The sequence below is a fragment of the Cynara cardunculus genome (assembly GCF_001531365.2).
Source record: "Cynara cardunculus var. scolymus isolate 2C chromosome LG 2, CcrdV1, whole genome shotgun sequence".
NCBI classification, from domain to species: Eukaryota; Viridiplantae; Streptophyta; class Magnoliopsida; order Asterales; family Asteraceae; genus Cynara; species Cynara cardunculus.
In genome coordinates, this window is record NC_037529.1 from 64,462,934 (window position 1) to 64,482,362 (window position 19,429).

General features: G+C 36.9%; 2 protein-coding genes across 3 annotated transcripts; one reads left to right on the plus strand and one right to left on the minus strand.

Annotated features, from left to right (window-relative positions):
* The first annotated feature begins 649 nt into the window (after nucleotides 1-649).
* LOC112506576 (SWI/SNF complex subunit SWI3D) lies at nucleotides 650-8,047 on the plus strand. Of its 2 annotated transcripts, none has more exons than XM_025110720.1 (8): nucleotides 650-1,148; nucleotides 1,569-2,092; nucleotides 4,223-4,951; nucleotides 5,544-5,707; nucleotides 5,778-6,271; nucleotides 6,647-6,837; nucleotides 7,289-7,729; nucleotides 7,820-8,047. In XM_025110720.1, the coding sequence occupies exons 1-7, from the start codon at nucleotides 695-697 to the stop codon at nucleotides 7,667-7,669; spliced, it is 2,937 nt and encodes a 978-aa protein (XP_024966488.1). In that variant the 5' UTR covers nucleotides 650-694; the 3' UTR covers nucleotides 7,670-7,729; nucleotides 7,820-8,047. The 2 variants fall into 2 exon arrangements, with proteins under 2 accessions (XP_024966488.1, XP_024966489.1); XM_025110721.1 differs by having other exon boundaries at nucleotides 6,656-6,837.
* Nucleotides 8,048-9,470: 1,423 nt separating this feature from the next.
* On the minus strand, nucleotides 9,471-18,849 carry LOC112505838 (ras-related protein Rab7-like). Its single transcript, XM_025109871.1, has 7 exons — nucleotides 18,644-18,849; nucleotides 18,136-18,162; nucleotides 17,867-17,966; nucleotides 11,585-11,731; nucleotides 11,361-11,441; nucleotides 10,790-10,935; nucleotides 9,471-9,719 (listed from the first exon to the last, which is right to left on the minus strand). The coding sequence occupies exons 1-7, from the start codon at nucleotides 18,694-18,696 to the stop codon at nucleotides 9,653-9,655; spliced, it is 621 nt and encodes a 206-aa protein (XP_024965639.1). The 5' UTR covers nucleotides 18,697-18,849; the 3' UTR covers nucleotides 9,471-9,652.
* Between the last annotated feature and the right edge of the window lie 580 nt (nucleotides 18,850-19,429).

Consider the following 19,429-nt stretch of genomic DNA (forward strand, 5'->3'; position numbering starts at 1 on the left):
TCAAACATATATTTTATTCAAAAATAAAAACATCATCGCTTTCTCAAAATCACATAAAGCCATATTATAACATCGACTGAGATAAAGAATGAAATAAAATATTAAAATCATGATGTATCTCGCTGCATTGCGCGAGTACGCTTCTAGTATTTTATAAATATAATAATTAAATATTATGTTAGAATTCAATGATTATCCTAATTATATTTTAAATTTTTTATATTTAAAATAAGATATTTATCCTGTATTTGATTATGTTTATCTGYAGTTAGTTACACAAATTTAGATATGAAGTTTTAATAAGTTGTACTTACGCACAATCTACTTATAATCTTGAGTTTTAAGTAACATGCATTAATAAACAGTATTTTATGAAAAAAAAATGGTTTTTAAAATTTTTTTATCAAACATTTTATAATATAGTATATATTTGAATAACTAATTGTAAATGTTATATGGAAGTTGACGATGATTTACGATATTTTAGGGGATTTTCAATTGGGTTTTGAAGGGAATTTCTTGTGACCGTCGGATCCGAATGCAGTGGCAATTAAAGGTATAGATTTACGCTGAGCACCTTAACAATGATGAGACGCGATACACAAAATAATACATCAAAAAGCAGCGTTGTGAGTAGATCTTCGAAGACGACCCTGTTAAGCCTTCAGAGTGCGTTCCCAAACGAGCCCTAAAAATGGAAGAGAAGCACAATTCACCGGCGACCGCCACCGAAGCGGCAACACCATCGTCGGCGGAGCTACCATCTTCACGGAGAAGAGGCGGAGGGCTGAAGAGGAAAGCCTCGATTCTTAGCAACAGCAACACATCGACTCCGCCACCGTCGTTGTCTTCGAAGCGTCAAGCTCGTGAGAAACCATCGCCGGTGCTGTTCCCTCCGATCCACAATGGACCGTGCACCAGAGCTCGTCAACAACCAAATTACGCTGACTCTACGTCGTTTTGGGACGCGGTGATTGTGAATGGCGAAGGGGAAGGTTCGATGTTGGGGACGCCGGTGGCGGCGAAGGTGGAGGAGGAATTGAATGCTAGGAAAGAAGCCTGGGAGGCGTTGGAAGCGAAGATGGAAGCTGAATATGACCACTTAAAAGCGCGTGATGCTAATTCCCAGGTTGTACCGATTTCTTGTGGTAAGTAAATGTAGCTTGTTTAAATCATTTACAATTATAATTCTTAGTCTGCTTGCTTAGCTTGGTTGCAGCAAAATTTTATTGCTTTTGGGTTGTTGAGTTCTTAACCTGCATACAGTGCCTAGGTTTGCTAGAGCTAGCAAATAAGATAGCAAACTCGACATGTTCCATTATTAGTGCATAGTAGAATGTAATTTTGCGGACATCCTATAATCGAAATGATGGATCAGCAAATGTTCTGGGAACTGGGATTCGTTAAGAGTTGCATACTTTATTTTTTTAATATTCTGGTTTGCATTATTGTTATTAAATATGGTGTTGTGGCATGGGAATTACTACTGAGATGATGAATAGAATGTTGTAGCTTTTTTGTGACTCACATATGATCTACTGCCAACTGATTCACGGAGGGTCTTGTAGGTTGGTTCTCATGGACAAAAGTTCATCAGTTGGAGGAGAAAGCAATGCCTTCTTTCTTTAATGGAGAAGTGGAAAATCGGACTCCTGAACTTTACATGGAGATAAGAAACTCCATTATGAAAAGATTTCATGCCAATCCCAATACTGAAATTGAGGCAAAAGATCTTTCTGAGATATCAATTGGAGAACTGGATGCTAAGGAAGAGGTGATGGAGTTTTTAGAGTATTGGGGGTTGATTAATTATCATCCATTCCCTGAGGCAGATATCACTAGCTCAATGGGTGATGCTGAAGAAGCTGCAAAAGTAAATTCATTGATACAGAATCTGTATGAGTTTGAGGTGGAGCAATTGTGCCCACCAGCAGCTCCCAGGACTAGTCTTGCAACCCTTGCTGTTCCATCCCGGTTGCCAGAGTCCATGATAACTGATGAATCAGTGCAGCCCGAGGGACCATCTGTTGAGTATCACTGCAATTCATGTGCAGCTGATTGCTCTCGTAAGCGTTACCACTGCCAGAAGCAGGTATGTTGTTTCTTAGAATTCTCTATTTCCATGTTGATAATTTTATCAGGACAATTTAGTTCTCTTCAATTTTTTTGGTACACCCTTCTACCAAAAGGTGTCTACTCATGCCTTTTAATTGCAATATCTGATTTGTCAAATAAAAAGTAGATGGGTAAAGTGTAAACACACAAAGGGGAATCTCCGTCTATTCTTATCCATGCATTTTGAATCAAGCTAAACACATGAATAGATGCACTATTTTGAACTTGGTTTCTCTTCTCTCTTAATGATGCTTTGCTTGGATTGAAATTTAAGGGACAAGAAAAGAAAAGGGAAGTGGTTTCTTCTCATCCATCGTTAACAAACTAACCACAAACGTAGCGAGGGATGCTGGATATCCTTTGAACTTCTTTCTCTTTTACCAAAGGAGTTTGTGATGTTAAGGATTTGGTAAGGATTGCATCTACTTGTCCTTCGCTAAACCTTATTAACAGGATAAATCTGACTGTTCCAATCTTTTAGATTTAAGCGGAAAATTAATGTGAAAGCTAGTTTTCAACATGCTTCTCACATGCACAGATTTGAAGGAGCTTATATATGTATATACAGATATGCGCAACGATATCACACACCTATTTAGTGGCCTGTGATGTTTGTGCCTTTGTCAAGCTTGGGTGGTTATGTTTTTGATTATTTGATTGGCTGGTTTTCCTTGCATAACTATTGCCTGCTTTTTGTTTACTGTGATTAAGAGATGGCAGATCCAATCCTTAGATTAGGCAAACAGTTTGGTCAACATCATTCAAGTAAAATGAAAACCGATAATAATCACCGCATCTTTAATTCATTCATATCCTAAAGCCCAAACTCAAGTACAAAGACTTCATCTCATATGGCAATGGAATTTTATGTAGAAACCACGAGCTTTTATGCCTAAAATTCTGGATCAATTAGAAAGAAAAAAAGATTATAAAATAAGAATAGATAAATAGGAGATAGGCTTTGGAAGATAAGGAGAAGTCTGTCATGCTATAAGTAGATTGGATGGAAGATAATCTTTCATCCAATGCTAACATGAGCATAGCAGAATCTAAAAGCATGGTCACATGTAGAACTTGATGCAGCCAATGTAGGCCTGCTCATGTTTTCTGTTTCATTCTGTTCTTTTACCTGCAGAACTTACTGCCCAAGTCAATTTAGGGTATTTATGAACTGCCAACCGAGTGAAACCATGGTAGTCTTAATTTTGTCATGTGGTTTTGGCCTAAGAGATGGAATGCATTCAGTTTTTCATCTTTCCAACCTTCAAATAATATTAACATAGTCAAAAATTCAACCAAGGGTAATTCAAATACCATCACAAGAACACCCATGAAATATAATAAAAAGATCAGTCAATATTAAAATTCAAGTTCCAACCATTGTAAAACAAATTCAACTCACACACATGCTTCTGTTTGGTTAAAAGACTTTGGAAAGACAAAACTGAACGGAATGGCCCAAAAGTATTGGCATAAATAACTGAACCATCGTGTAGTCCAATACAAATTTTTGTTTCAATTCAGTGGGATTCGACATTTTATTTTATTTTTTTGTTATTCCCAAGCAAATGTAGGCATATGTGAACCAGTACTTGGTTCTTTTCTAGTTTTCATATGAATGGATAAAGTGTCTATTGGTAAGATCATGGTGTCAACTGTCATGTCAAAATGAGGCCTCTTTGGGGTTTAGTAACATTATTAGCTTTTCTGATAGAACAGTTCTCTTGCAGCACATGATATATCCATCACTTTTGTTGTGACCTACTATCCACTCATGTACTTGGTATCCCCAACTAAGTACAGTTCGTAAAACACTAGATTTGTATAGTACCAAAGATGATCTTCAATGTTTTTTCTTCATTGGATGCAGGATTCTGATAAATGCAAGTGGGGATGTAAACCTTGTTATGTAACCACATAGGAAATTAGCTAGAGAGAGAAACTGTACTAGAATAAAGACACAAAATAAAGAACTAAGCTTAAGCCCTTTGGATAAGGACTTAAGTGCACTTCCCTGTCCAATATTACGGCTGTATCATCTATATCATCTCTGTTTATGTTGTTACCACAGTTGTTGCTCTATGTTGATTCAGTTTCTGTTAGGCAGGCAGATTTTGACTTATGTACTGATTGCTTCAACGACGGCAAGTTTGATTCCGATATGTCCCCATCTGATTTCATTATTATGGAGCCTGCTGATGCTGCTGGGGCAAGTAGTGGGAAGTGGACAGACCAAGAGACACTGCTCCTTCTTGAAGCCCTGGAACTATTCAGTGAGAACTGGAATGAGATTGCTGAACATGTGGCCACAAAAACAAAAGCTCAGTGTATATTGCACTTTGTTCAAATGCCAATTGAAGATACTTTCCGGGACTGTGATGATGAAGATGATGCAAGTAACAAGGAAAAAGCTGAGAAGAAAGATGCAAGTCCCGATGAAAATGATGAGAAAAAAGAAGTTGATGCAAGTCCAGAGGAAAATGTGGACAAAGTAGAAGTTGATGTAAATTTGAAGGAAAAAACAGATGCAGTTGCAATCAAGAATGATACACCTCTCGGTGATTCCCCTGATATGAAAGAAACTGATGATCCTAAGGCCCTCCTCAATACTGATGCTTTGCCTCCAGATGATGCTCCATCCAATAATGATGAACCTGATCCCTCTCCGATGGACATTTCAGAATCAGCGGATCCTGATAAACTAAAAGATAATCAGGAGAATGGTGTGAACATTGCAGTGAAAGCACTCAGAGAAGCATTTGATGCTGTGGGTTCTCGTCCTTCCCATGATGGGAAACTTTCTTTTGCTGATGCTGGCAACCCTGTCATGGCAATGGTAAGTTAAATGCTTATTAGAACTGATAACTAAAACCAATCAAGAGATATGAGTTCCAGAAACTTCTGAAATGCAATTTGTGTTTTATGTATGATATAATAGTAGGAAATGCATGAATATCCAACATGGAGAGCAAATCATAATGTTATTTTGGTTCTCTCAAGATGATAAATGTATTGGACTGGTGCCATTTAGGATTTTCTTAGAACTGGTGGCTTGTTGGCTCTTAAAAAGTTTAGTGGTCAAGTACAATAAGTAGGGTTGAGCATGTGGGTAAAACATTGGGAACTTTTTCAGATATCTACTAGAGACTAGGAAAGAAATAGGCATTGCTCACTTTTTTATTTTTATAACTTTTTACTATGTGGGCTCAAGGGCCAAAACTAAGGATAAATTCGGGAGTTCCAGAAATAAGTTCCATAATGCTTTACTAGAATGACCATGTATGATGTACATAATATGCTCTAAAACATTGGTGATCTCTAAACCCCAGAAGGAAAGTAAAATTGAAGGCTTGAATAAAAGCTCTCTTATCTATTTGCTCGACTTTGGTGCCTCTGTTTAGTTAGTATGTTGGTTTTCCTTTTTCCAGGCAGCATTCTTGAGTCGGTTGGTGGATCCCAATATTGTCACTGCTTCAGCCCGTACTTCTCTGAAATCTGTTTCTAGTGGTGGCACTGGCTTGCAGCTCTCTGCAAGGCATTCCTTTGTTATTGAACATCCAACAGATGAGAAGAAACCAGATAACACAGAGAGGTCAATAAACCTGTAGAATCATATTTAAATAATCTGTTAGAAATATAACTGACATTACATGGGTATGCAGAGATGTCCAAGAAAAGGTGGAGCAAGAGGGCATGAAAGACAAGACAGATTCTAGCAGGAAGCAGGAAGAAGAAAAGTCTAGCTTAATTCTTAGTGACAGTTCAGTAAATGATGATAATGACAAGGAAGGTAAGAAAGAATCTTCTGTTTCTCATGGAGAAAAGAAAAATCCTATTCCAGCAGAAGTGGTGCTTCCCAAGAAAGGCAAGAATGTTGGTAGAAAGGGCATTTCTGCTTCTTCAAAGAAAGACAAGGATCCAATTACCGAGAAGGCAATTATTGCTGCAGAAACTAATGAGCAAACAGATCAAATCGAGAATCCTTCAAGTTCTAAAAAGGAGTCTGAAGGTTCTGCTGATGGTGGTCCACCGTTAGGGGTCTCTCGTTCTACAGAGGCTCCAAAAGATGAGGAGATGGTATCTAAATCCCTTCCGTCAGAGACAGCAGAGCCTCACCAATCTAACACTTCACTGGCTGAAAACACTGCAAACTCAGGTTTCATCTAGTTTCCTATTGCAGTAGAGTTATTGATTTCTTGAACATTTACAATGATACTTCAGATAACAATGATTAATAAAAAAAAATTGCAGATGATGTTTAACAGTAATAAATTCACCTAGAACTTGGGAAGTTTGTACTCTACTTCTCTGATGCCTGGGAAGTTGGAGTCGGACATACCGTATATTTTATCTTCCCGTCGAATGTCCATTTCAATTTTCATGCTCGTCTTACAAACTTGTTAACACATTTGCACCTTTTATTTATTATTATTTAAAGTTGAAGTGACTAGAGTCATCCTAATGTTAGACTCTTGTCTGAAATTGTCTTCTAAATTGTAATTCAGTTGATTGATTATGTTTAATGATGTAGAGGAGGCAGGAGCAAAAGACTGTAAGAATGTGAACAAACACCCACTAGACACTAAAGATGACCCAGACATGCATAAATTAACAAGTGCAGCTGTCACTGCCATCTCTGCTGCAGCAGTTAAGGCAAAATTCTTGGCAGACCAGGAAGAGGACCAGATTAGACAGCTTGCCACATCGTTAATAGAGAAGCAGGTAAATTAGTTACTGACCAGTTTCTCTGAATTTTTAAGGGCAAAATGCAACCATGTTTGCTGTAACAAAGATTTTCTTTCTCCAGCATAAGTAAGTTTCAAAATTTATTATTTAATGTAATACAGTTTCAAAATTTTCTATTTTTTTTCCTTTTTGACTGGTAACTTGGCATTTGATGTCGTGGATGTCAATCCTTTTGTCCACTTTGCTTTAACCCTTTCATAAACCTTTTGTAAACGAGTATCCATGACATTAAATGGTACAAGATCAGCAGGTTACCAGCCAAAATAGGAAGTTTGGAACTTTGTTACAGATTTTTTTTTTCGTTACATCAAATGGGCTGCTAAACCAGACTTTGTTGCATTTTGAAGCAGTTTGCCCAATATTTAACAATAACAAGACTCTTGCTTGGACTCTAAAGTGATAATTATTGTGTAACTTCATTCTGCAGCTGCACAAGTTGGAGACTAAGTTGGCTTTCTTTACCGAGATGGATGGTGTTGTAGCGAGGGTTAGGGAACAGATGGAAAGGTCAAAGCAAAGACTTTACCATGAACGTGCCCAAATAATCGCTGCCAGGCTGGGCATGTCATCTGCCGCTTCTACCAGACCTATGCCGCATCCATTACCCAACAGAGGTGGAATGCCGTTTCCAAATGCTGTACAAAGGCCACCAAGTCCAATGAGCATGACTCCTCAAAGGCCACCACTCTCAAGACCAATGATGGCACCGACACCCTTTTCTAACCCAATTATACCTAGCACAGTTGCGGGAAACTCAGCTCAGATTTCAAACAACCCGGATAAACTCTCATCGGTTGGGATGAAGTGAAATTTGGCACCAACCTTGTATTATTGTTATACCACAAGTAGTCCTAACAACTATTACCAAGTGAGTTATCCGCTTGATTTCTTAATCTTAATCTTAATCTTATTCACTAGTAGGACAATATGCTTGAAGTGTTGAATTTCTGATTGGCAGGCAATATTGCATATTGGTAAAGCTATGAAATTGAGGATCTGGATTGATTTGAAGATTGGTACAATCAGAGGGAGGGGGTTATTTTGACTTTTTTACAACATCTCTGAACTACCTCATCCTATCATGCATCTGTGCCTAATTAAGCTAGTAGTAGTATCAATGGAAGTTAACTAGTTAGATTTTCATGTTTTATGTTATGTTTTGTAGATATACTTGGGGTTTATGGTCAGAAAGTAGACTGTCTTTTGGAGTATTATTATCTTGTTAAGGTATTGTATGTCTTATGGCTATAGACACTCGGTGTATTCCGATTATTGTTAAAAGCCAAGATCTTTATGGAGAAGGGTATGCTTGACGTTGAACTTTCGTTCACAAATCCGAATCAGTGTTGTTCAAGATTCTGTTTTGTCTAATGTCAACATTGTTTTTTAAGGGGGGAAGGGGACTTTGAACTTGTTTACATGACTAAGGGGTTGTTTGGTAGTTGTTGAATGATTTGGTGCAGAATGATTAAGAAGCTCTCATGATATAGTTTAAAATGAAATAAAATTGTTTGGTAACTGTTTACAATGAAACTAGGGCGCTGAATGATTAAGGGAGGCGTAGGATACAAAATCATTTAGATGGTTTTGAAACCATTAAGAGGCAGATTTTTTTTTTTGTCAAACAAGATTCTCTTTTTAAATGGAATTATTAAGAGGTAAACAAACAACCCCTAAAGATCACTTTGGTGAGATGACATCAACCAAAATGAAGGTTGTGATATTAGGATTTTAATTTGTGCATAACACCACCTGGTACTAAAATTTGAAAGGCTGTGTACTTGATATTAAGATTCAGTTGATTCATAAACCGTATTATCTTTTAGTAAAATCAAACAAAACATGTTCTTCATCTTAGGGTAGAACAGCTTCTTCCATGTTTGACATGGGATAAAATTGAGGTGCGACAAGTTGGGACAAAACCAGATCTTTTTGTTCTATAAAAAAGGTGGAACAACGTTGGACAAAACCACAAAATTATTATTTTAATCCAAAAAAATAAAAAAACTGAGAAACATCCTCGTAACTTTTTATTTGTATGATATGCAAATGTGTATACAAGTGATTAAAGATGTTCTTGGTTTTAATGCAAGTGTGCATGTTATGAACATGTGCGTACAAGACAAATTACTTGTATGAAAATGTACCCTTAAAAATGAATAGTTATTAATGTGTTTCTCAGCTTTTCATTTTTGTTTTTCCTTAAACCTGCCCCTCTGGCTCTCTATATATACATACATATGAGACTATTTATAGGAGAACTTTGTATTTTGTAAAAACTGTGAAATCCATCGACAATCACATGTTGAATCCATAATTACCATTCACACTGTAATTAATTACCAAACCCAGGCCAATATGTTTTTCTATTTCAAACATTAAACTCAATCATGGCAATTCATATTGTTAATACTTATTGATTTTTGCAAAGCATGACTGTCTATGTTTCAAAAATTAAACCTAGATATGAAATGTGATTACTCACTGAACCCATACATGTAGTTAGATCTCACAAATTTCACAAATAACCGGATTGTCAAATGATTACCACCCTATATATATATATATATATAGAGAGAGAGAGAGAGAGAGAGAGAGATAGGGATTTATTTAGGAACCTTAACTATAGAGAAACCACCAATTTCGTAAGTATTCATGAAGAATATTTGTCATGACATCCAATTTGTGTTTTCCCATAAATGGGTATCAATATCAACTTACAAGATCACAACATCCTTAAAAGGAACGATAAGCAGTAAATTTTACACAAAAGAATCTCTCATATTTGCTTTTAGCATTCGCATCCGGAGGCCCTCTGTTGGCTGTTGCTCCCTACATCAATGGTGTCCGGCACATATCTTCACAAACAAACACATATCATGTTAAATTTTACATTCTCTAGTACCAAAAATCTTGTTATCCAATAATCTCCCACAACAAATTAGGCATGCAACTGTAATTGAACTCCATGCAATCAAACCAAACTGTTGAAACATATTACCCAAGTTGGTTTTTGATTGATGTGGAAAAGGAACATAAAAGCAAGTTACTGAAGAAAAATCTGTGAAACAAGCATCCAAAACGTGTCTTAAAACACGAACCATACAGATCACCAAACGGTGCAGGTCTTAAACACCACTTGAGCGACTACTGACCGAATTTTGTGCAGTATTGATAGTTTACGTCTTCATATTGATTCTTCTTTAATGAACTAATCCAATTAATTAAGCTATTATTCCATAAGAAGAGCACTTTTATAATGCATCTTCCTCCTTTCCACAAGAAGCTTGTAAGATATATGTGGAACCCCATCTAATTACTCCCCAAAAGAGTTCTTCAATTGGAGAAAAGGGAGTTTCCAACATATATCGAGGAGAAAGGGTTAAAGTCTAACCAATGTGAGACTCTGGAGACTAGAAGGGTATGGATGCCCCAGTCCCCAGAGAAGCGAGTCCCTGAGAGTGGTAGAATTTGCCTCTGATACCATGTGAGATGTTTGGAACCCCATCAGATTACTCTCAAAAAGAGCTATTGAGGAGAAAAGGGAGGTTCCAACATATATCGAGAAGAAAGGGTTTCAAGTTTAGCCAATGTGGGACTTCAACTGAGACTAGACGGGTACAAATGTCACAGAGTGAGTCCCTTAGAGTGGTAGATTTTGGCTATATACCATGTGAGATTTGTAGAACCCCATCTGATTATTCTCAAAGAGAGCACTTAGGGAGAAAAGGGAGGTTCCAACAAATATTGAGAATAAATTGTCAAGGTATAGCTGAAGTAGGACTCCAACAAAGATGATCACTTAAACTTTGGAAGTGCATGAGAAAGAGTCCCTACCTTTTATGAATGAAGGGGTGTACTGATCATACATGTGATTATACATTTGTTGCTTCTAAAAACAGGTAAAGAAAGTTGGTTTCAAACTTACATTTCTTCCTCATCTCCAATAGTCAAGGCATTCTTTGAAATAACTTGAAAAGCTTCTTCAACATCGATTCCCTCCTTTGCAGAGGTCTCAAAATATGGTATGTTGCCTTTTGAGGCACACCAAGCCCTGGCTTTTTTCTCAGATACCTGTTAGCAAGCCATTGACGTTGGGGGCAAATGAGATAAAAGAATATTGTACAGCCACCAAAGGTTTTCTTTTTGGATGGCTATGCCTGGACTAATTCCCAGAAAATTGTGATCGTACGAAATCAACCTTGATAAACTCAGTGGCCACAATTGTTGCGAACGCCTGGAATTGAACCCTGGGCAGATGGGATATTCCACCACATCCCCCAAGACCTCAACCATTACACCACAACCCTTGTGGTTCAATCACCAAAGGGCTGTTGGCCTAGTGGTACCCAGATTACCGGTAAAGTCCAGCCTCTCAGGATGTCAAGGGTTCAAATTTCACCAAAGTGAGTATTTGCCGTATGTAAATATTATATACATCAAAAAAGAAATCTTGTATTGTCATAAAATCCCCAAGTGAAAACTCAAAGCAGGCATACCACTCTGCTGTTGCCACCGTCTACATCAACCTTGTTACCCAGAACCACAAACGGAAAATTTTCTGGATCTGAAGGACTTGCCTGCAAGGTATTTCTTAGTCATCAATTCGTAACACAACTTGCCGGAAATAACATTCATCGACAATACAAAACAATTGCAAAATTCAAAGGAATGTGCTTCTTTGGGTGGGATTGGGATTGGGATTTGGTTTATAAAGAAACACCTGGATGAGGAATTCCTCCCTCCAATTGTTGAGACTATCAAAGGATTTCTGAACATTCACGTCGTACACTAGGACACAACAATCTGCTCCGCGGTAGAAAGCAACACCAAGGCTCTGAAATCTTTCCTGTCCTGCTGTATCCCAGATCTGCAAAAACAGAAGTCAGTTTACAAAAGATTTTTCATGGATTAACGAAAATTTGCAAAAGCTTTATTTGCCTCTGCTAGTCTACGAGTCTCTTCCCTTTTGCATATGGCATCGCCGCTCCCTTTGGCAGCATCCACTAATTCAGAACAGTCTTGGTGGTGAAATGGTAGACAAGCAAAAAACTCAAAAATCTCGTGCTAAAGATGTACTATGGGTGCAAAAGCAAATGACTGATGTCATGATGAGCACTCGAAGGAGATATGTGCTTCGAATTTGACCAATTGAGATCAGGGGCGCGCTCTACCCACTGAGCTAATAGCCCGTTGTGCGAGCCCTCCCAGTGACGATTTGCGTGCATTACCAAATATTTCAAGAAAGTTTGTAACCAATCAAAATGTTGCAAACTCGTCGATCCCGAATTCAAGAATATTTTATGCATAGAATATATGAGAAAAGAATTTGGGATCGACCGGTTTGCAACGTTCTGGTTGGTTAGTCAAAGATGAGTTAGTAGAATATTTCAAGAATGTTTGACTAACCAATCAAAATGTTTCAAATTCATCAATCTCAAATTCAATCCAAATTCTTCTCAAAGAAGAGTTTTAAGAACGTTTTTCATCCACAAAGATGTAACTTCTTGAGCTGAAAACTCATCTACAATTGAGAATGAAAACCTCCTTACAAGATGGATCAAGATAAAGCTAACCTACCAAAATAAACAGAAGATAAACATTAGAGAGTTATGAATCATCATGACTCTCTTCATGCTCCTCAAATTGGAACACAGATGTCAATCAAGCTCAACTTGCTGCAAATGAAGTCTATCTAAAACTTCCACAAGGGTTTCACTAGTTTGCAAGTTGATCTCAGTATGAACTCGTTGAATAAAATTGAGAAGCAGTAGGAGCACCCATGATCTAGTTCCTCACAAGATGACAGTGTTCTTCACCGTGTTTGCTCATCTCATGAAAAACTTGATTCTTTGCCATACCAATGGCAGATTAATCATCTAAGTATAGCCTCAATTGTTTATTTGTAGGAGTCCCTAATTCATGTGATAGTCATTTGGTCCATATCAACTCAGAGGAGATATCTGTCATAGCATGGTGCTCGGATTCAGCACTAAACCATGATACAGTTTGTTGTTTCTTGCTTTTCCACGAGATGAAATTTCTGCCTAACAAAAAGGGATAAAAAAGAAACATCCAACTACAGCTAGTTGTTCCTGATTTCCAGGAATTTTATTCCACGTGAACTGGACCAGGTAACACACTACTTGATCAACATTCGGATCCTAACACTCCACCTACCAGAATAGGTAGTGATAGATTGACTAGAAAACGGAAATCTGTCCAATCTGCATCTTAGAATCATGCATTTCCAGAACCCTTCTCAGAAAAGGTACCAATTCTACAGCGGCATCAGAATACAAAAAGCCTTTCGATACCTCAAAATAAGAACTACATCCAAGGGATCTGTGTAAGGGGAAAGCATGAATTGACTACCTACACCAGATCTCATGCAATAGTCGCATTATTAAGTTTCCTAACAAGTTGTATATTTCATCTACAAAAGCTTCCCATCCTCTAGTAATAACTTACCAACCATAAGTGAGTTTGCAACCCACAACCTACACTCAGAGGGTAAATCTAATAAATGATTCCTTTGGCATAACAAATATTCCGCATCAATCACTAGAAAATATCGAAGACACTGTAGATCAGTAAAAATATCAGAGAACCTATGAAAATCTATCCATGTATTTGGAGATTGTTTGAGACCATATAAGGATCTTTGAAGACGATAGACCTTGGTGGCTGCTTCATAAACACCTCATCATAAAAAATAACATTAAGAAAGACATCTTGATGTCAAGTTGGTAGAAAGGCATTGAATATCAATAAGGGCAATAAAGATGCAGACAAAAGACATCTTTGCATCAGGTGAGAAGGTTGATGGGAAAACGTCACAACTGTGAACACCAATTGCGGAATAAACCTTCGTTTGACAAACCTTTCCCGACTCGTATGAACCTTTGAGATAAGGTACTATAAATGCAATAATAATTGACCCCAAATCAGAAACAAAGGATTTTTGCCTGTAAAGAATTATTGTGGTTGAAAGGATTTTTGCAGGAGCTTGACTTCAAACAACAACACTGCATGGTTCTTGTTGATAATCAAAGTGCAATTCATTTTGCTAAGAATTTTTTCCATAAAAGAACAAAATATATTTACGTCAAGAATCATTGGATTACATACGTTCTTGAAGTTGGGTTGCTTGAACTTGATAAAGTTCATACAGCTGATAATGGTTCCAATATGTTGACAAAAGCTTAGCAAGGGAAAAGCTGACAATATGTTGAGTGCTCGCCAGGATGGCAAACTCTTCTTCATAGTCAAAAAAGGGATAATTTATTTCTACCCATGAGAAAAACTAATTAGCCAAACATATTGGCCAAATACAAGAGATGTATATCATCTTTTATTTTAGAGATTTTATTAAAATAGAGTTCACAAAATTAAGAAAGCTTGTGAGAGAAGAAAAAAGAGATTTTTTGGCTGCAGTATTTGACAAAACCCAAAAACACTGTTTTGTCATTTCTTGAAGATTGAACTGTTCGGATGGGCGTTATTTTTAGGCACTTGCTTAATATCTGTACCTACATTCTCAGTGATGGAGATCGGTTTTGGAAATCCGGATTTCATGCGGTTGTTACTAGACATTGGGTAGTTTTTTTGTGATATTGCTTATCTCTTTGCTTTAATTTGTCTCCATACATGTTGATAGTTAGTTCAAATAGTATGATGGTTCTTGTGAGCCTCCAGTTTTATCTAGACAAGACTTATTGTATTGCTCTCTTAAAACAGCGTACCAGACATTTCTCCTCCAAAGGGTTTTGCAGGCTATGAAAGGCTCTCTATGGTCTCAAACAAGCATCTTGTGCATGGTTCGATAAATTCAGCACTACAACTCTTTCATTGGGCTTCTCTTCTAGTCATTATGACTCTAGGTCTTTACTCGTACTAAAAAGTTCTTTTGTTGTATGTCGATGACATAATCACCACTGGAAGTGACACTACAGGTATTTTACACCTCTAACAATCTCTCAACTTCTGTTTTGAAATGAAGGATCTTGGTACTCTCCACTACTTTTTTGGTCTTGAGGTTGCTATCTACTTATGCGAGGCAAAGTACATTTCAAATCTTTTATCTTGTGTTGGTATCTCGGACAGCAACATTGCCTCTATACCTCTTGAGCATAATCTTCATCTTGCATCAGGTGTTGGACTNATTTCAAATCTTTTATCTTGTGTTGGTATCTCGGACAGCAACATTGCCTCTATACCTCTTGAGCATAATCTTCATCTTGCATCAGGTGTTGGACTCCCCCTTCGTGATTCTACTTTGTATCGTCAATTTGTGGGATCGTTAGCCTACCTTCAAGTGACCCGACTGGATCTCGCATTTATTGTCCATATTGTAATAGTTCATGGTTGCTCCTTGCTTAGATCATTCTGCCATTGTTCGGTGTATTCTACGTTACCTCAAAAGTACTAGATTCCATGGATTATTTGTAACACATTTGTATTCCATCTGATATTTTAACCTTAAACAGAATTGTGTATCAAGTTACATCGTTGGGAAATGATATGGGGTGGATTTTGTATTATGTCCTAAGAAAGGGGCAACTGGGAGTCAAAGTAGTGGTCAATGCGGGTTTAGCCACACCAATCCACATTAGGGCCTGTTTACCCACGAATTCGGGTAGGGGCGACATTTTGTGTGGGTTTAGCCGCACTACAACCCGCATTTGTGGTGCAAATCGGTTTTTAAGCCGATTTTTCTACGGTTTTCTCATTTCTATCCCACCACCTCCCTCCTCTTCCTTTCTTGGAGATTTTGGCTCGTTGGGGATAGATCATGGAATGTTCTTTAAGCAAATGTTTGATTATCTTAGAGATTGAAGATTTATGGTGTTTGATTTCAAGATTTTGAAGGGGTAAGCTTTTTGGGTGTTTTAAGATCTAGATTGGGTTTTGTCATGGATCTAATATTGTGGTTGATTTTGATGCACCTCTAGACTTGGGTTGAAATTTGGAGAAAGTTCTTAGAGGAGTTTTTCTTGCTTGACGGCTCTCAAGCCTTCATTTTTGTAGCTGAAGATTCGGGTTTGGGATCTAGGTTCAACTTAACATAGCAAGGTGAGTTTCAAGTTACTTTGTGAAAACTATGTAGATGTCAAAAATGTCTATTTTGAGCTTTCAAATGTGTCCCTTGTGATTTTATCAAATGTTGGGATTATTTGGTATGTTAGCATTCTTGGTACACTTGATTTCATAAAACCTTGAAAATGGTTATATTTGGGTTTTGAGGCATTTGGAGATACAAATCACTAGTGTGTGACATTTTGAAGGATGGTTGAAATAAGTAAGAGTTTTGGGATATATTCCCATGTTGATAAATGAAATTGCATAACTATGAAGTAAATGTGTTTCTATTGACTTATGTTGACTTTCATGGAGTAGTCAAGTAAGTTGGAGGCTTTATTGGTTTGAAATTGGTTCAAATATGTTTTGGGACTTTGTTACGCAAAAAATGGTTTAATGGTGACATTTGAACGTGATTTGCATACATTGCATATTTATTTGAGATTACATGTTTTTGAGTGTGTTGATCATTCAAATCGGGTCATGTAATTTGAGTTGTATTGCAATGGATACATAGGCATACGAGTCAGACGTATTTGGCATGTATGGAGTCTTGGCGTTGTTTGATCGTATTGATCCTATTTGGTAGAAGTGCTAAATGGTATGGTATTCATGGTGTCGGGGTTTTATACACATGGTGTTATATATATGAGAGGTGAATACCTATGGAGTTATTTAGCATATTCGTTGGCTTCTTTTGGATATGGATGCTAACTAATCCTCTCCTACTACACTCGGGTGAGACTGTAGGAGTGTCATTCAAATTGCTCACAATGGCATATTTCATGAATGTACAAAACACATCAAGATCAACTATCACTTTATTCGGCAACATGTACGTAAGATGATCCATCTACTTCACATTTCTACCGATGATCCGTCATCATGTCTTCACCAAAGCTCATCTCTTGAGCCATTTTCAAAATCTTGTTTCCAAACTCAATCTAGCTCATTCTTCCCCATCTTAAGTTGTTTGAGGGGGTGTTAGAGTTTATTATCCTCTTTTGTCATTTGTCATAGTTCAAGGGCTAGTTGTGTCGATTAGTATTTCTTAGTTTGTTTATAATGTAAACTTCTTTGTACGTGATCATATATTACAACAATGAAATATTGGCTCCAAGCTTCTTCTTTTCTGAATATGCATCAATGAACTGATGTCTGAATCAGGTTCCAATCATGACAAGCAACATTAGGATGGTTTCACGAGGAAAGGTCATGAAGGAAACTTCAAAGTATATTATACACTTGACCCCATAGCCAAATAATGCCACCAAATAAGCTTAATTTATTAGTCCCTAGACCATTTGTCAATTCAGTGTCTAGAAAAGCATAGCCAAAGGCGGGACAAGTGGTAAAGACACAACTAACCTCACCTCAAGAAAGTGACCAACCTCTAAAGACCAACATGTGCTCTCCTGGTTAATTTGACAGCAGTATAAGCTAACATTAATGCTAAAAATCAGGAAATTATCATCTACATTCAAGGTTGCACTCTATTTCTCCCACTTGTGGGGACAACATGTGCTTAAAAGTTACAAAGTGCATAAATAACTTTTTGGAGCACAAATAATGTTTCCCTAGAACTATTCCTACTTTTTGATCAAATTTATCATCAATTATCGACACATTATAGAAGGACTAAAATAGACAAAGAATCATGTAAAATTCAGTAGGGAAACTTCGCTCACCAAAATCAATACCCTCTACATAGCATACAACAATTAACCAAAAACAGGAAATCTCCTCTGAGCATGCAGTTGAGCATGAGAGTATTTTCCACATGCAATTATTCATATAAACATAGCAAAACAGAAGTAAGAAGAAAGAAAAGAAGTAACAATGAAATATTCAATTTGACTACTATCCTATCAACCATAAAAACCAACTATGCATTCAGAGGGATAAGAGCAGAAGCAAAAATAACCTGCAGAGTGAAGAGCCTGTCCTCAAATTGCACTTCCTTTGTCAAGAAATCAGCTCCTATTGTTGCCTTATATTGATTGCTAAACTTCTTGTTCACATATCTAAAGTTAAATGTTAAGGGTAAACAAGGAGTAATGCCATTAACACCCCAACAGTGGCATTACTTCTCAGAGATCATAAGAGATCTAAAAGGAGGTGACTGTACAAGAAGTCGTTGTATGCCAAGTAAATAAAAAAATTACAAATATGATAATTAAGAATGAAGGATACTGGTTCATCAAAGATGTCTTACCGACCCTGCATCACCCACAAATAACAGTCTGGTAAGCAAAACAGAGGATACAATTAAGCAAAATTCACGATATTAACAGACCGTCTCCATACTGACTAAACGAAGTTCCATACAAGGTATTGAAACCAATTTCTGGGAATTGAGGTGATATAAACTCAAATCTGTGATACTTTCAAACATACGACATCGAATCAAATTGATTCTTCAAGAGCAAGCAATTATTATAAACACTCATATGAAAGAGAATCAAACACACACAATCCCAAGCAGAAAACATCACGGATTTGTAGTACTTCGAACTGTATAAGATAGGTTAGTAAAAAGAAATTCAATCAATTTGACCACTACACAAGTCAAAGTAAACTTTCTTTCTCCTATTGAATTGAATCATTGAGATAATCAAGCAAATCGAATCAACAACCCATCATGAAAAGATTCACGACTTGGATTAATATGAAGGAAACTCGATTAAGAAAAACTACAAACCCGCTGTCGCCAAGAATGATGACCTTCAGCAGCGTTCTTCTTCTTGAAGGCATGGCAATTGGCAATCGGATCTAGAGAGGGAAAGTAGATGCAATTTGAATTGGATTGAAGATTTGAAGCAGTAGCAGGTGAGGGTCTAAACCAATTCAAAGAATCCCGTTGGCAATCAGGTCGGTTGCTGTCGCTTAATTATTTAATGGCAACACTCACATCCACCTTTTATGCTTTTCTTTACTACTAATAATAGTTGTCTCCCAGATATTTTAGTTTCTAAACACTTACCTATTGAATGTTTACGGGTAAAATTTAACATTATTATTTATTTATTGGGTAAGATTTTAGTCCACTAAAACAACATCGTATGCAACAATTTACCCGGTAAGCGTCTATTGTATTAAAAGTCGTCGCTCTCACTTACCGGGTAAGGCTCTTGGTCCTTGTCTCGCTCTTACCGGATAAGATTTTTGGTCCTTACCGTATTCATCCAGTGAGGTAATGTTACTTGGTAAGCACTTACCCAGCTATCTTTGTTTATATGATTCTTCAATTAACTATTAGCTGATAAATAAATTATGTTGATAAAGCTAACTGATGAAAATGTAAAATGATCAAAAAGGTATCTTCAAAAATTAAACAATTATAATATTTCAAAATATAATTAAAACAAATATTGAATTAACTTATACAAACAAAATGCTAAAAAAAATTAAAACTATAATATATTGATTAAAGGAATCTCAAATTGATTATTATACATATTGTAATATTTGAAATTGTTAAAATAAA

Bases quoted from the DNA above. Each gene is read 5' to 3' on its own strand.
- LOC112506576 (XM_025110720.1), top strand. From the start codon at position 695: ATGGAAGAGAAGCACAATTCACCGGCGACCGCCACCGAAGCGGCAACA. The intron at 2,093-4,222 runs GTATGTTGTTTC...TCTGTTAGGCAG, and splicing joins GTTACCACTGCCAGAAGCAG to GCAGATTTTGACTTATGTAC. The intron at 5,708-5,777 runs GTCAATAAACCT...ATGGGTATGCAG, and splicing joins AAACCAGATAACACAGAGAG to AGATGTCCAAGAAAAGGTGG.
- LOC112505838 (XM_025109871.1), bottom strand. From the start codon at position 18,696: ATGCCTTCAAGAAGAAGAACGCTGCTGAAGGTCATCATTCTTGGCGAC. The intron at 11,732-17,866 runs GTTATTTTTGCT...CTGTTTTTGCAG, and splicing joins ACAGGCTCTTCACTCTGCAG to ATCTGGGATACAGCAGGACA. The intron at 10,936-11,360 runs GTATGCCTGCTT...GCTTGCTAACAG, and splicing joins ACGGTGGCAACAGCAGAGTG to GTATCTGAGAAAAAAGCCAG.